Genomic DNA, 18,065 nt, shown 5'->3' on the forward strand with positions numbered 1-18,065 from the left:
TTACAGGCAGATTCTTTACTATCTGAGTCACCAGGGATTCTGACAAACATGAGGAGAATGGGACCCTGTTCTAGCTGTGGGGCCAGGCTGATGTCTAACCAGCCAGGTTCCCAGAAGCCTCCCAAGTAGCACCAGAACAGTGAGCACTGGAGGAGTCTGTTATCCAGGATGTGAGCTGAGGGCTGAGCATTAGATTTCTTAATATAATTTTTAAAGTGGATATTAAATTTACCCACAGTAACATGTACACATCCTAAGTGTACAATTCAATGAATTTTGATAACACCCTGATCAAGATGTAAAACACTTCTATCATCCCCCCAAATTCCTGTTTTCCCCTTTCCAATCAATCTCAAAACTCCACAGGCAATCACTATCAGTAGCTGGATTTTTATTTCCTGTCCAGGAAAGAGCAGTGGTCTGTTTCTATAATACTCCAGCCAATCCATGTATCTTGACATCACTAATTCTTTTTTTACCAATGAGACCCATTTCTAAAGTTCTTTTTTTTCATTTTTAGCAAGAAAGATCTGTATATTGTTTTTGTAGACATAATGCTATTGCACACAACGGACTACGGGATGGTGTAATGTGACTGCTTTAGTTTCTAGCAGCAGCAGCACTAGCATTGATTTAGTGTTGCATCGTCCCAGGTGTAAGCGATTCTCTGTCCTCGTTCCTCGATTCCTCCCTGGGACACGCTGGGCACGAGGAAGGTGAGCTTCAATTCTCTACGAGTGTCCCTTCCAATCCCCCGTCCTTTCCCTGAGTGCGGAAAATAGCACAAAATGGACCCTCAAAAAATACTTTCTTGGGACTTCCCTGGTGATCCCGTGGTGAAGACTGCATTTCCAAAGCAGGGGGTGCAGGTTCCCCTGGTTGGGGAACTAAGATCCTGCATGCCATGTGGTGCAGCCAAAAAATTAAATTAAAAAAAGTGTCTTGATGGATAATTGCTTTCCTGGCTCTCAGTGGCATGATCCTTTTACTGAATTTATGATGTGGACAGTAATTAGGAATTCTCTATTACAGATGGGAAAGTGAGGCTGAGTATGTCTACCCCCAGACTGTCAGTCCTTCCAGGACAGGGCTCTGTGCCTCCCTCTCTCCACACCAAAACCCCCTCCCCACCACACCCACACACCCACCACACACACACACACACCCCCCCCACCACACACACACCCCCCCACCACACACACACCCCACCACCCACACACACACCCCACCATGCCCCCCACACCCCACCACACACACACACCCCCCACCACACACACCCCCCACCATGCCCCCCTACACCCTACCACACACACACACACACCCCACCACACACACACACACATACACACACCACACCACACACACACCACCACACACACACACCCCACCACACACATACCCCACTACCCCCCACACACATACCCCACCATGCCCCCCCTACACCCTACCACACACACACACAGCCCACCACACACACACACACCCCACCACACACACACACCCCACCATACACACACCCCACTACCCCACACACACACACCCTCCCATGACCCCCCTACACCCTACCACACACACACACAGCCCACCACACACACACACAGCCCACCACACACACACCCCACTACCCCCCCCACACACACCCCACCATGCCCCCCATACACCCCACCACACACACACAGAGCCCACCACACACACACACCCCACCACACACACACACCCCACCACACACATACACACCCCATATCCTCCACCACACACACACACACCCCACCACACACACACACACACACACCACACACACACCTGACCACGTCCCCCATACACCCCACCATACACACACACCCCATACCCCCCATTACACACACACACCCCATACCCCCACCACACACACACACCCCACCACACACACACCTGACCACGCCCCCCATACACCCCACCACACACACACACCCCATACCCCCCATTACACACACACACCCCATACCCCCACCACACACACACACCCCACCACACACACACATCCCATACCCCCATTACACACACACACACCCCACCACACACACACACCCCATATCCCCCACCACACACACACACACACCCCACCACACACACACACCACACACATACCCCACCACACACACACACACCACCACACACACACCCAACCACGTCCCCCATACACCCCACCACACACACACACCCCATACCCCCCACCACACACACACACCCCACCACACACACACACACCATCTCACACAAACACACCCCACCACACACACACACACCACACACACATGCCACATACACACCCCACCACACACACCCCCACACACACCTCCACACACCCCATCACACACACACCCCATCGCACACACACAAACATCCCACCACACACAAACACCCCACCCCACCACACACACACCCACACACACCTCCACATATCCCATCACACACACACCCCATCGCACACACACACACCCCACCATACACACACTAACACCCCATCTCACACACACAAACACCTCACCACACACAAACACCCCACCCCATCACACACACACATACCACCACACACACACCCCATCACACAGAAACACACCCCATCACACACACACACACCACCACACACACACACCACCCACCTCACACACCACTACACACACACACACCACATACACACCCCACCACATACACCCCCACACACACCTCCACACACCCCATCACACACACACACCCCATCACACACACACACACACCCCACCATACACACACCAACACCCTATCTCACACACACAAACACCCCACCACACACAAACACCCCACCCCATCACACACACACACACTACCACACACACACCCCATCACACACAAACACACCCATCACACACACACACCACCACACACACATACCACCCACCACACACACGCACCACACACACACACACACCCCGCACCACACACACACCCCCACCACACACCCACCCCACCACACACACACAGGCACTCAGGGCTGATTTGCTGAATTCCTCACAGGCAGCTAAGCCTTAATCTCTTGATCTGTAAAATGAGGCCTCGTGTCTGACGTTCTCCAGGTACCAGCACCGGCTCACCCTTCACTTTTCTCCATTCTGCTCTGGTCAGTGGAGGCTGACCTTTCCCAGGGCTGCAGCTCTCATCAGGTTCAGGAACCATCCCTTGCTCCCTGGGGGTAAAGCTTCCTGCCGCTGCTGGCCCCTGAGTACCGCAGCAGCCTTTCTTAGCTCCTCCAACTGTGCCCACCACTCTGATCTCGTCCCTTCATCAAGCCCTTTTCAGTTACCCCTTTAAATGTGCCATCTGTTTCCATCCAGTGTCCTGACTGCTACAATAATTGGTACCAGAATAGCCCTGGGAAATAGCTTCTTGGCTGGGATTCTGGGGTTCTGGGATGGGTGGCTCACACATCCTGATTAGTGTGCGAACATCCTCCTTGGCAGGGGTGAGGGACGATGGTTGTCTGCCACATCACAGTGACTGCCTTTATGACCGGTGGTGGTGTGAGATGCACTGCTATGATGTCAGGAGACCAAGTAGCTAGGACATTTAGTCACTATGGTGACAGCAGTGATTACAAAGGCTGGCGCGGCCTTCTGACTCTACATCTGACTGCCCTCGGGAACACACACAAAGCAAACAAAACAGATTGAAAGCCTTGAAGTGGGCTTGATGGGATATAATTCTCATTATGGCCTAGAGGTAGTGAGAGGTGATGGAGGTGTTCTGAGGAAAACCAGCATCAGGCAAAGGCCCCAGGTGACATCACTGCAGGGTGTTCATGCCAGGAAGGTCTGAAGGTTTCAGACTGAAACCAGGGTGCTGCCTTCACCAACAAGAAAGATTCAGGAGGTGTTGGGGTTCTAAGTTCTATCCAAATGTCCCCATCCCATGCCTGGATGTCCCATCCTTTCTTAACCAGTGCCCCTCCATTTACATAAGAGATGTGGTGGGGTTGCACATTTAATTGGTTCTGCAGCCCTGGTGTGTGTGTGTGTGTGTTAGTCACTCAGTTGTGTCTGACTCTTTGCAACCTTTAAGGCCTGGACTTGGTCCTCGCCTTTATCTGCCCTGTGGCCCCCAGAGATCAACGATTCCTTCAGAGTCATTCTAGAGGCTTTCTAAATGTCCACCCTTGCACTGAGTCATGAGTTCAAGGCTTTCAGTTTGTTCTTAGCCCAAGTGAGCTCAATGGGACCACAGACCCATTCTGACAATTAACTGACAGATATACCACTGGGGACTTCCCTGGTGGTCCAGTGGTTAAGACTCAGGGCTTTCAATACAGGGAACACATGTTCAATATCTGGTTGGGGGACTAAGATCCCACTTGCCCTGTGGTGAGGCCAAAAAAGCAGCGAGGGCAAACCAAAGGCAATACTCACATCTCTAAGGGAATTCCAGAAATTAGTGCCACCATCAATGATCTGAAATACACAGAAGTGGTCATTCCTACTGAGGCCCAGTTTAACTTACCTATTTGGCTGGTGCAAAAACCAGTTGGGTCTTGAGGAATGACTAGATTGCTGTAACTACGAGGTGGGATGGAGCTGTAACTGTGGATCCAGACATGAAAATTTCACTGGAGCAAATCAACACAACCTCTGCCCTGGGGCCCATCCTTGACCCCCAATTCTTTTCTATCCCACTAAGTAAAGATCCTCAAAATTAGTTTGTCTTTGTGTATTAGAGAGAGCAGTATATCTTCAGTCTACATCCTCAGGCTTTGCTTATTCTCCTGATTTCTGCCATAATCTAGTCCAAAGAGATGCTCGTCATCTTGATACAGTTCCAAACATGCTGGTCCATTATATTGATGACATTATGGTAATTGGGCCTAGTGAGCAGGAAATTGCAAGCACTTTAGATTCTTAGCAGAGCATATGTATGCCAAAGGAAGGATGATAAATCCCACAAAATATTCAGAGGAATGCCTTGTCAGGGAAGTTTCTAGGGTATCTGGAGGTCTGGGGCATGCCAGTACATCTCCTACAGAATGAGAGTTGCTGAACCTGATACTGCCTACAACAAAGAAAGAGGCAAAATGTTTGATGGGACTGTGGATTTTTGAGGTAATATATACTACATTTGGTCATGCTGTTCTACCGATTTACTGGAAAAACTCATAATATTGCAAGTTTTGAGAGAGGCCCACGGCAAGATAAGATGCTGTAGCAGGTCCAGACTGCAAAGCAAGCTGCCCTGTCCCTCGAGCTTTACAATTTAGAAGTTTATGGCAGGAAAATATGCTGTATGGACAAGCTCCAGCAGGAGAGATGCAGTACAGTTATAGACCCTTAGCGTTCTGGATTAATTTGTGCCCTCTTCTGCCAGTAACTATTCTCCACTGAAAAACAGCTCGTGGCTCATACCCGAGCATGGTGGAGACTGAATGCCTAACTTCAGGACACCCAGTGACCCATGCAACCAGAACTGGACATCATCTGATGCTTCCCTTTGTCAGATTGGACATGCATGGCAACATTCTATTATTCAATATTCTATCTTAGATCAGGTCTGAGTAAGTCCAGGAGGCACAAGGAAATTGCAGGAACAGGTGGCTCAGATTCCCATGGTAGGTACTCTTACTGCTTCACTGCTTCTCTCTCAGCCCCCATTTGGGGAAGTTGCTGTGACTGGTTATCATGGAGGAAAAAGCACAGACATGATTTCCAAATGAGTCTGCATGGTATGTTAGCACCAGCCACAAATGGATTAACTGCCACATTAAAGCCACACTCATAGTGTCTCTAAAAGACAGTGATGAAGAGATATCCTCTTATGGTTACATTGATTGTCCATTTTGCATGGAAGGAGAGATGACCAGAGGTACAGATCCCCTCTGATTCATGAGCAGTGGGTTAACAAGTTGACTGGCTGCTCAGGGACTTGAAAATAAGATCAGAAGATTGGTGATGCAGAGGTAAGAGGTCTAAGGGAAAGATTTATGGATGAGCTGCTTGAAACGGGCAGAGGTGGTGACGCTATTTTAACTCACACAAGTGTCCATTGTGAGGGAGGGTCTTAGTGGTCAAGTGGACAAGATTACCTGATCTGTTGATGTCAGCTTCCTTTCCCAGCTACTCTGGTTCTGGCTCAGTGGGCCCACACACAGAGTGGCCATGTGGCAGGGATAGAGGCCATTCATAGTGTTCAGTTCAGTTCAGTCGCTCAGTCGTGTCCGACTCTCCGCGACCCCATGAATCACAGCACGCCAGGCCTCCCTGTCCATCACCAACTCCCGGAGTACACTCAAACTCATGTCCACAGAGTCGGTGATGCCATCCAGCCATCTCATTCTCCGTCGTCCCCTTCTCCTCCCGCCCCCAACCTTTCCCAGCATCAGAGTCTTTTCCAATGAGTCAACTTGTCGCATGAGGTGGCCAAAGTATTGGAGTTTCAGCTTTAGCATCAGTCCCTCCAATGAACATCCAGGATTGATCTCCTTTAGAATGGACTGGTTGGATCTCCCTGCAGTATAAGGGACTCTCAAGAGTCTTCTCCAACACCACAGTTCAAAAGCATCGATTCTTCGGCGATCAGCTTTCTTCACAGTCCAACTCTCACATCCATACATGACCATGGGAAAAACCATTGCCTTGACTAGACGGACCTTGGTTGGCAAAGTAATGTCTCTGCTTTTTAATATACTATCAAGGTTGGTCATAACTTTCCTTCCAAGGAGCAAGCGTCTTTTAATTTCATGGCTGCAATCAGCATCTGTAGTGATTTTAGAGCCCCCAAAAATAAAGTCTGACACTGTTTCCACTGTTTTTCCATCTATTTCCCCTGAAGTGATGGGACCAGATGCCATGATCTTTGTTTTCTGAATGTTGAGCTTCAAGCCAAACTTTTCACTCTCCTCTTTCACTTTCATCAGGAGGCTTTTGAGTTCCTCTTCACTTTCTGCCATAAGGATAGTGTCATCTGCATATCTGAGGTTATTGATATTTCTCCCAGCAATCTTGATTCCAGCTTGTGCTTCTTCCAGCCCAGCGTTCCTCATGATGTACTCTGCATATAAGTTAAATAAGCAAGGTGACAATATACAACCTTGACGTACACCTTTACCTATTTGGAACCAGTCTGTTGTTCCATGTACAGAGTGTAGTGGACAAATAATGACCTGCCATAGATGTCCATGTCCTGGACTTCCCTGGCAGTCCAGTGGCTAAGAATCTGCCTGCCGATGTAGGGGACATGGGTTTGATCCTTGGTTCTGGAAGGCTCCACACACTACAGGGCAACTAAGCCCATGCACCACAACTACTGAGCACGCACTCTGGAGCCTGTGCTCAACAAGAGAAACCATGGCAATGGGAGGCTCAAGCACCCCAACAGAGAGTAGCCCCCGCTTGCTGCAACTAGAGAAAGTCCATGTGCAGCAATGAAGACCCAGCATAAAAAATAAAGAGATGTCCACATCCTAATCCGAGGATTAGGATCCTAATTAGGATTGGATCTGTGAATGTATTTTACAGGGCAAAGGGTAAATTAAGGTTCAGTTCAGTCGCTCAGTCATGTCCGACTCTTTGTGACCCCATGGACTGCAGCACGCCAGGCCTCCCTGTCCATCATCAACTCCCGGAGTTGACTCAAACTCATGTCCATTGAGTCGGTGATGCCATCCAACCATCTCATCCTCTGTCGTCTCCTTCTCCTGCCTTCAATCTTTCCCAGCATCAGGGTCTTTTCAAATGAGTCAGTTCTTCACATCAAAGTATTGGAGTTTAAGTATTGGCGTTTAAAGTAGGAAGAAAGAATTGAAGCCGCTAATCAGCCGACCTTAAAAATAGATTCTCGCTCTTCCAGCTCAGGCCCTGGATGCAGTAGCCGTTGCAATGTTGATGCCCAAGAAGAACTGGATTGCCATTTATGAACTCCTCTTTAAGGAGGGGGTGATGTTGGCCAAGGATGTCCACATGCCCAAGCAACCGGAGCTGGCAGACAAGGACATGCCTGATCTTCACGTCATGAAAGCCATGCTGTCTCTCAAATCGCAAGGCTACGTGAAGGAACAGTTTGCCTGGAGACACTTCTTCTGGTACCTCACCAACGAGGACATCCAGTATCTCTGTGATTACCTCCACTGGCCCCCTGAGATCATGCCTGCCAATCTTGCGCTGCAGCCATCCTGAGACTGGCTGACTGCGGCCCAAAGGTTTGGAGGGAGAGTGACCTGCAAGACTCACATGAGGAGAAGCCAACAGAGACACCTACAGACAAAGCGCCGTGCCCCCTGGAGAAGACTGAGGCTGGGTCAGCAACTGAATTCCAGTTTAGAGGCGGATTTGGTCGTGGACGCGGTCAGCTACCTCAATAAAGTTGAAAGAGATTGTTTAGGGTTGAATAAGCCTCTAACCAGAAAAATAAAAATAAAAAAAAGGGAGATTCTCCTGAATTATCTAGATGGACCCAGTGTTATCCCAAGAGTCCTTAAATGTGGAAGCAGGAGGCAGAGTCAGAGGCAGGGTAGAGTGAGGTGAGAGAGAGTCTACTGGCCATGGCTGGTTTTAAAGATGGAAGGAGGGAACAAGCCTGGGAATGCAGGCAGCCTCTAGATGCTGGAAAAGGCAAGAAAACAGATTCTCCTCTAGAGACTCCAGAAAGGACTGCAGCCATGCTGACACCTTGATTTTAGCCCGGGTCAGTCCCTTCAGTCGTGTCTATGAGACTCTATGGACTCTAGCCCACCAGGCTCCTGTCCATGGGATTCTCCAAGCAAGAGTACTGAAGTGGACTGCCATTCCTTCCTCCAGGGGATCTTTCCTACCCAGAGATCGGACTCACATCTTTTCTGTCTCCTGCATTGGCAGGCAGGTTCTTTACCACTAGAGCCACTTGGGAAGCCCCTGATTTTAGCCCAGTTAGACTCATTTTAGGCTTATGACCTCCCAAACTGTAACAAACTTGTATTGTTTTAAGCCACTAGGTTTTTGGTAATTTATTTCAACAGCCATATTAAAATCAGTATACATAGACACAACAAATTTCCCTCACCAAATCTGATCAGGCAGTGGGCACTGCTGAGTGCTCAGGCTGCCATCAGCGAAGACCCAGCTGAGCTTCTTGGTTGGAACTATTCCCTGGGGCAATGGTTCTCAAAGTGTGGACCAGGAAGACTCTTCCATGGGTTCTATGAGGTCAGCTCTGCTTTATTAATACTAAGACAGTATTAGTATTTTCTTTCATGAGTGTATAGTGGAATATTCCAGAGGCTACACAGCGTGTATACAACAGACTAAATGCTGAAGCAGATCTGAGAATCCAGCTGTCTCTTATTAAGCCAAATTCTAAAGAGACCTGCAGGGACTTCCCTGGACGTCAAGTGGTTAGGACTCTGCACTTCCACTGCAGGGGGGCATGGGTTCAATCCCTGGTCAAGGAACTAAGATCCCTTGTGCCTCACAGCATGGTTAAAAAAGAGAGAGATTTGCAAACATGTCAAATCAAGGCACTCTTCTCACATTTTTTGTTTTCAAAAAGTTATTTTCAATAAAATGTTATGTTACTATGTAATGGGTTTATTAGTTTTAAATAGTTTAGCGCTTTAACTTCTAATCCAGTAAAATAGATAAAACCCACATAAACAAAAACTGTTTACAATTTTTAAGAGTATAACCTTTCAATAAAATTATTGTGTAAAAGAGTGTAAAAGGATCCCGACACCAAAAAATCTGAGAACCACCACCCTTCAGGGACCAGCTAGCTATCTCTTGGCAGGTTGAGTGCCTTGACCCCTTGCTTCATAAAGGATCAGTTATGTATTACCTCATGGTAATAAATATGCATTCCTGCCATGGACTTGCCTTCCCCGCCTTAGTGCTTCTGCCAGCCTCGTCATTTTTGTACTTGCTTGTTCATCACTCTGCTATCCCACACATAGCCTATTTCCCTTTTATGGTGAAGGGCACTGAGCAATGGTCTCGCCCATGGAAGCACTGGACACACAATGTGTCCCATCGCTCAGAAGCAGCTGACTCGATAGAGAAACCTCCAGTGCCAGCTGGGAGACAGCAACTTGGGTTATTGACATGCGGGATGCAGTGTAAGTTTAAAATCAGTGGCTCCGCCTCTCTCACAGCCCTAATGCAGAGGCCCAGGGACCAAGCAGTGGGAATGAGGGTGGCTCTTCTATTATTCCAAATAACCTCCTGGAGGAATTTTTGCTTTCCCTCTCTCGACTTTGTGTTCAATGGGCCTGGAGGGAACACAGATGTCAGAAGTAGAGTCTTCCTTCTGGTCATTTTGAGTTCTGTATATTGCTTAACTCAAATGTAGAAAGGGGATCAAGTGTACCAGATAGGGTGATGAATCTAGAAAAGGGAGGGTGGGCAGGAAGGCCACGTCTAGAAGCAGAGGACTAACTGAGCGCCTCTCAGATCTCCCATGTCTAATAGCGACAGTGGGAAATGGCAACCCAATAAACCGAAGACCAATACAAACCTGAATCCCATAGGAATAAAGACTTAGGACACATGTGTACATACATTATAAAGGCCCAGATCACACACACACACACATTAAAAAGACCCAGATACATACACACACACACACACACACATTATAAAGACCCAGATACACACACACACACACACACACACATTGTAAAGGCCCAGATAGACACACACACACACACACACACACACACACACACACACACACATTGTAAAGGCCCAGATACACACACAGACACACACAGTAAAGGACCAGACCAGCCAAAGTGCTGGCAGCTGGTGAGAGGACCATGGAAGGGGTGGGAGGAGGAAGGCATGACTGCTAGCACAGGTCTCGTGACCAGCTCCAAAAGCGGGGACTGGAGCAGGTTTCTGCTGTTATCCCTCCTCTACTGTCTTGTTGAAAGAGCCTTGATGATGACTGAGTTAGGTTCCCGGTGAGTGTGACTGAGATAACAATGATGTGGTAAGACAAGGATATGGTGAGCTGATGAGACTGTTCTGTTTTCCTGTTAGGGATGAGCTTTCTTTAATAAACCCTTAATTTTAAGAATTGAGGTGAGATTCACATAACATGAAACAAGCCATTTTAAAGCGAACAATCAGCGGCATTTGTGCAGCCATCACCATGATCAATTTCCAAAGCTCTTTCATTACTCTAAACAGAAATTCTGTAGCCATTAAGCAATAGGGACACACATTTTTCATCTGAAGGACGACAGTGAACGGTGAGGGGGAGGAAAAGGAATGGCTCTGCCTTCTCTAAATCCACTCTCCCCTTGTTCCACTGCTGAAGGCTCATCCGTGTGAACTACGCTTGGTGAAGTTGCTGCTGCTGCTGCTGAGTCACTTCAGTCGTGTCCGACTCTGTGTGACCCCATAGACAGAAGCCCACCAGGCCCCCCCGTCCCTGGGATTCTCCAGGCAAGAACACTGGAGTGGGTTGCCATTTCCTTCTCCAATGTGTGAAAGTGAAAAGTGAAAGTGAAGTCACTCAGTCGTGTCCGACCCTTAGCGACCCCACGGACTGCAGCCTACTAGGCTGCTCCATCCATGGGATTTTCTAGGCAAGAGTACTGGAGTGGCTTGCCATTGCCTTCTCCAGGTGAAGTTGCTAGCTACCGCCTTTCCCTTTCCCGTGTGTCTGACCAAGGGGAGGCGCCAGCAGGATCAAAGTCAGAGCATTTCTCCTCTGGCTCCCTGCCTGGCAGGGGCTGTGTTCTGATCCCTGTGGCTGCAGCTCCAGCAAGGCAGCCCCCTCCCTGAAGTAACTTCTTCCTCTTGCCCTTCAGCTTCCTGTAGTGTGATCCCCTTGAGTCCCATCCCTGGTAAGTTCCCTTAACCCTGCCCACACCTCTGTAAAGAATTCCTTAGTTGAAGGTTCTTTAGTAACCCTTTGAGTGTTCCATCCATTTTTTGCTGGGACACTGTTACAGGAATGGATGCTGTGGTCCCTCCCTATGGTCTTTTTGATACCCATCACTTCAGATTTTATGGATCAAACCAGCTCCATTCACAGGTCCCAAGTCTGGGCAAAGGAGATGCTATCCTCCACAAAGCAGGTCCCAAGGGTGCCTGGGGTGTGTGCCAAGGACTCACTGCCCTCTGGTGGTCAGCTCCAGAAAGTGCACCTCATGGATCCAACTTCAGCTGAACTAAGCCCACCAGGCTCTGTGCTGAGACCATTACACTCCTGAGCATGTTCCATCCAGGGGTTATTGTTCCCACTTTACAATGGAGAGCCTCTCCCTTGCCTGTAGCATAAACCAAAATCTTGACCGTGGGCTGCAAGGTCCCACCTTCACCTCCCTGCCTGTCACTCTCTGACCCGGCCACACCAGCCTTTCCTCAGCTCCTAGGGTGTTCCCACGTGCAGCTCCCAGTTAGAATATTTGGGAACTCGCTGAAGCTTTCTTCACCAGGCTAACCTCAGCTCAGCCTGTAGTTCTCTCCCAGGATGTCATGTAGGAAAGTCCTGCTCAACATCCCCCCTTCCCCTGTCACACAGAGACAGAGACACACACACACAGAGACACACACACACAGACACAGACACTCACAGACATGGATACACACAGACACACACACACGGATACACACACACACACACAGAAGCACACAGAGACACACATACGCAGAGACACACAGACACACACACAGACATGGAGACACACATACACACACAGAGACACACACAGACATAGATACACACACACACACAGACACACAGAGACATGGATACACACAGACACACACACACAGACACACACACAGACATAGATACACAGAGACAGACACACATACAGAGACACACACAGACATGGATACACACAAACATGGATACACACAAACATGGATACACACAGACACACACACAGACACATAGATACACACAGAGACACATACACAGAAACACAGAGACACATACACACAGACACACACACAGAGACACGCACACACACAGAGACACACACATGGCCCTCCTGGCAGGACTGATGAACGCTGCTCTTCTTCAGAAGGAGCCTGAGGACTGGGAGCCTCCTGCTCTGCTCACACCTGTATCCCTGGTGCTGGGTCCACGGGAATCAGCACACCAGCACTTGACATGGACTGTTTCTCTGTGCCGGCCATTGAGCCAAGTCCTTCAGGTGCCTGGGCCACCTTCCTCCCCCAAGTCCCTGGTGCCCAGGAAGCAGCCCTCAACTCTATCAAAAACTCACATGGATTTATTAGAATATGAAAAAGATTCGGTTTCTTCTGTACAGGCGGCAGAGCGGCAGCAGCTGTGGTGGCTTTGAACACAGTTGTCAACGTCACCCTTGCATGGTGACTCCTGCCCAAAACAGCACTTTCATGGAGAGGAGGGGGAGATGAGCGCCCACTGCCCAGTCCACTGGGGAGGGGGGTGCTCTGACTATTGCACGATCCTGGGGAAAGGAGTACCCTAGAGAGAAGGGCAGAGACCACTAGGCCTGGGCCTGGCCCATGGTGGCCATGGGAGGAGGAGTGTATTTCTATGAGCAAAGGCCTCTGGGGGCCCAGGACTCCGCTCACCCACCAGCCCTGACCAGTGGGAGATACTCAGGGGACATCCCCGCCCCCCGAGGACAGGGCTCTGTAGCAAGCTGAGTGCAGTGCTTACAAGAGAGGTTCCAGGGGCCAATGGGGGCGGGGAGCGGGAGGAGAGAAAGAACAGGCCAGCAGGAGCTGAGGGTCAGGCCCAAGAGAAAGAAGGTCCCAGGAGGCCCAGCATCTATGAGTTAGAGAAAGGCATGATTGGGGTGTTCGTGTGTGTGTGTTGGGGATGGGGGGTGGTGAGGTCATTTCTGAAATCAGAGCCCTGTGGACAGAGGACTGATTTGGGGAACAGTGTTGGGCAGACAGGTACGTATGAGGATGAGAGATGCTCTGGAGTAGGATGGCGGGAGTTCTGTCCAGGCAGGTGTTTTCAAAAATGTTTTAAAAACAGGAATGCCCTCTGTGCAGATAGAACCGCACATGGAAGTGTGAACAAACAAAACAGATAAAAGGCAGCACTCTCCGGAGCTCCGATCAGCAGCCCCCGAAGGGCCCAGTGGTCCCCGCTGGAGCCCAGTTTGGAGAAGCTGAGTTCCAGCTCCAGACAGAGCTCAGAGGTGCCCTCAGCCTGCAGCTCTGAGTAAGGACAGGTCGGGTGAGGTGGCCAGGGTGAGAGCCGTCAGGAAGATGGCATGGTCACGGGTCCCCGACCCCTCCCCAAGTCCGATGCCTGGTCCCCTAGTCTCTTCCCTGTTAATGGAGGGCCCGGCCTAGGCCGAGGGAGGCCCTGGCTCCTTCCCTTCCCAGGAGGGACCAAGGCTGAGCCAGAGGCTCTTTGGTTAGAAACTAAGATTGACTTGAATGAGCAAGGTGACAGAATGGGAGGGGGCCCTGCGGAGGTCTAGGGGACCCAGAGGCCCTGGTCCGGGGTAGAGAGAGAGCTTGGCTCGGGAGGGGGCAGGGTTTGCCTCACAGCCAGGCAGGTCCGCCTCTGATGGATGGATCAGGAAGGCAGTTCTGGCTGGAGGGAGGGTGCTTCCCAGGAGGCAGGGGGAAGCCGTGCTGCGGTGGGGGCTGTGGGCCCAGCTGCCATGCGGTGGGGGAGGGCCGGGGCCAGTCCAGGTCGGGAAGGACGAGGGGAACAACCCCCACCTCCCTGCCAGCAGCCCTGGCTCTGGTGGGAGAGTCCGTGGCGGGACAGGCACCGCCCGCTGGCCCCCCAGTGCTACTGGCCCTTGGGGATGAAAGGCTCTCCCTCCCCAGGCTCCGGGTGGGGGCCTGGGTCACTGAGGCAGCGCTGTATCCTCTGAGAGCTGGGGCTGTCGCTCGGCGCCGGGGTGAAGACGTCGTCGGTGCCCGGGGATGAGGGCTCCTTGGTCCGCATCGTAAGGCCCCCCTCAGGGTCCTCCTTGTCCTCCTCCTCCTCGGCCAGCCTCCCCGGATCCCGGCTCAGCCCCAGGACTTTGCCCTTCAGCTCCTCGTTCACCAGGTCCACGGACTCAGGCGACTGCGGGGAGGCCGGGTCGATGGTGATCACGGGCAAGTCAGCCTTGGGCTCATAGGCCAGCGGGTCTGCAAACCAAGAGCAAGGCATGAGCTGGCTTCCGGCCCCGAGCCTCTCCCAGTGCGTGGCCCACTTCTGCCCGCAGAGCCTGCCTGTGAGTGCAGTGATCTTGGTATGCTTCAAATCACTCCACACGGGCCTTTGACGAGCCCTGTTACCTGGCCAATAGTTGCTCCTCCCCTCGGACTGCGCTCTCCAAGGTAGGACTGTGCTCCCCTGCTCAGCCCTGGGGCTCCCATAGGAGTCCCTGCTCGGAAGAAGAGTTCAGACTCCCACCCGAGTCCCCCGTCCTGGAAGGCCTGCCTTGGTCCCCCACACGTTGGAGAGAGACCAACAGTGCGGCCCCCTCTGGCCTCCCCACAGGCACCCAGCTCCTCAGCGTGAGCCCCCCATGGAGCACTCTGTCCCTGGGGAGGATGGCAGGGCCACTCTTCTGGGGGCCCCCCTCTGGTGAACCCCCAGCTCCACCTGATATAGGAGGAGCTCACGGCTTGGGAGGAAGGCAGGGCGGGAGAAGCCCATCCTCCCTGCAGGCTCTCTGAGGCCCGGGCCCTGTTGGAGCCTCATCCTCAGGAGACAGTGGCCCCGTGCCCAGCCTCGAGGCCCCTCGCCAGGGACCCCCGCAGCCTGCCTTACCTGAGCCGATGCGGGCCCGCGACATGGTGGGCGAGTCCAGCTTGTGGGCTGGCACCGTCAGGTAGTTGTTGATCTGACAGAGGAAGAGCAGGTGGGGGTGGGGGGTGTAAGCAGAGGCGGCCCCTCTGGACGGCGCCCCGGGCCGGTGGCCGCACACCCTCCTTTGTGTGCCCGGGGTGCCCGCGCCCTCTCTGCCCATGCCAGTGGCGAGCCTGGGTCAGTGCTGGGTTCTGAGGGCTTGGCCCAGCCTCTTGGCGAGCTCTGGGGTGACCGTGAACACCCCCACACTGTCTCACCTCTCCCATGGGGACACCGGCCCAGCCTCTAGCTCCAGCCCTCATCTGCCCCTGAGGACAGATCCACAGTCAACTTAGGAATGTCACCCAGGCCCTGGACAACCCCCGCGATTCCCAGTGCAACACGCTCCGACTGAACTCAGATTTTTATCTTCCTTCAAAACCAGCTCCTTCTGCAGTGTCCCCTCAGCCACCACCCGCCTACTCCAATCAAAGGCCAGACGTGACCTCTGCCTCCTTTTCCTCTCCCCAGGGCCCCACCTCAAACTGGTAACCAAGTCTTGCCACTCCGACCTCCTAAACGTCCCTTGAATTCTGCCTGCGCCTCCCCTCCCCCGCCACCCCCGTAATTTACCCGCACCTCTTCCCATGTGCTTCCCTTGCTGAGAACCCTTCACGACTTCTCCGTGCTTTGAAGAAAGCCCAAACCTTTAACGCCCATTAACAAGCTTCCTTGAAAGCTGAGCCCCCTCAGTCTGTGGTCAGGAACCTAGCATAGTTGCTTTCCTTCTGCCTGGCCCTTCCCCTGCCCACACTCCCTCCCCTGGGACTCTCATTCCTAAGCGTGCTCTGACCACTTCCTTGTTGGAGATGCTCAGAGCCCCTTGCACTTCCGGTTCTGCTGGGGGCCACTGTGTGCGAAGAAGCTCGTAAGGGAGGGACTGGGCTGATTCACCATCTGATTCACCGAGGCAACTCTGCCGCTTGGCACTTAGGGAGAGCTCCACAAATATTTTCCTGAACAAATGAATGAAGGCATGTGTGTCTTGCTTTCTGATTCTGAGCCTTAGTTTCCTTTCCTCTGAGCCTAGTTTTCTCACTAGAAAATGAGAGGTTAGAGCACATAGATAGACTCTTCTAGATCTGATACCTGAGGACACAGTGGGGAAGGGGGGCCTCTTTGCTGCTCTGAGTGGAGAAGAGGTAGAGAAGGCAGCTTTCTGGAACTTTCCCTGGGGCTCAGTCTTTGAAACACATGGGTGTGTGTGTGTGTGTGTGTGTTCAGTTGCAAAGTTGTGTCTGACTCTGCAACTCCATGGTCAGGGGAGCCTGGAGGGCTACAGTCCTGACAGGAGGGCTACAGTCCATGAATTTTTCAGGCGAGAACACTGGAGGAGGCTAAAACACCAGATGGGAGTGGCTCTGTCTCCCAGAGGGTTGGGTGGTGGTGGTGCAGGCAGAGGAAGAGCCCAGGTTCCCAGAGAAAGGTAGGAGCTGGCTCCAGCTGCGGACACACCTTCTGCTCCAGTTGCCTGGCCTTCTGTCTCCGGAGCAGCATCTGGTTCCAGGCCTCCTCGTAGGGGTCGGCCACCAGTGTATGTCTGTTGTAGGACCGCAGCTGTGGGAGGAACAGCTGTCAGGCAGGCCCAGTCAGGCCCTGGAAGCTGGGCCTGGAGGGACTGGGGTGGCTCTGGGCACAAGGAGCGGAGGAGGGTGGAGTGGTGTGGGGGCTGGGGGCTCTTCTGCAGTAAGTGAAGCGGGCCGGGCGGGAAGCAGCCCCTCACCCGCTGCCTGGTCTTCTGCAAGTTGTTCCTCAGGATTTTGCGGATCTCCTCTTCCTTGTCCTTGGACAGTGCTGGCAGGATGCGCTCAGCCGGCAGGGACTTGGGGTGGATGTTCCTGGGATAACGGGGCACAGATTAGAGAATTCCTGGGACTCTGGGGGCTGGGCCGGGCCAGAAGGGTCCCCTGGGGATGATCCAGTTGAGTGCACCAAGCTTTTGGTCCTCAGTGTGATCTGCCCGCCTGGTGGAATGACCCAGGGGCCCTCTCCAGGTGGGTGTTGAGGGGTCAGCGTGTGGCTTGCAGAAGCGGCTGGGGTTGGCCATTAGCACTCACTGCATGGAGACGGTGGAGACGGCCGAGGGGATCTTGCCCATGCCCCCACTTTCCACCAGCTCGATGGCCTGCTTCATCTCCATCTTGTGGTAGAAAGCGATGAGCTGGGGCTCCTTGGAGCGCTCACCGGCTATCAGACACTTCTTCACGTACTTCTTATTAAACCGGTTGAGCCTGGTGGGAGGCAGGAGGAGATGGGTGAAGCTGGCTCCTGCAGTGGGA

At 52.1% G+C, this 18,065-nt stretch overlaps 1 protein-coding gene and 1 pseudogene across 1 annotated transcript in view; one reads left to right on the top strand and one right to left on the bottom strand.

Annotated features, from left to right (window-relative positions):
* The first annotated feature begins 7,743 nt into the window (after positions 1-7,743).
* LOC148778478 (small ribosomal subunit protein eS10 pseudogene) lies at positions 7,744-8,510 on the top strand (annotated as a pseudogene).
* Positions 8,511-13,194: 4,684 nt separating this feature from the next.
* Positions 13,195-18,065, bottom strand: part of SLC9A1 (solute carrier family 9 member A1) — a 52,162-nt gene continuing 47,291 nt past the window's right edge. The window contains exons 8-12 of the mRNA XM_055397709.2: positions 17,844-18,017; positions 17,510-17,624; positions 17,242-17,343; positions 15,709-15,781; positions 13,195-15,080 (exon numbers count right to left, since the gene is read on the bottom strand). Of these exons, the coding sequence (XP_055253684.2) occupies positions 14,734-15,080; positions 15,709-15,781; positions 17,242-17,343; positions 17,510-17,624; positions 17,844-18,017 (811 nt within the window). The 3' untranslated portion in view covers positions 13,195-14,733. The remainder of the gene's footprint in view (positions 15,081-15,708; positions 15,782-17,241; positions 17,344-17,509; positions 17,625-17,843; positions 18,018-18,065) is intronic.

This window comes from Moschus berezovskii, chromosome 2 (genome assembly GCF_049115385.1).
Source record: "Moschus berezovskii isolate FMDL1 chromosome 2, NW_MosBer_1.0, whole genome shotgun sequence".
NCBI lineage: Eukaryota > Metazoa > Chordata > Mammalia > Artiodactyla > Moschidae > Moschus > Moschus berezovskii.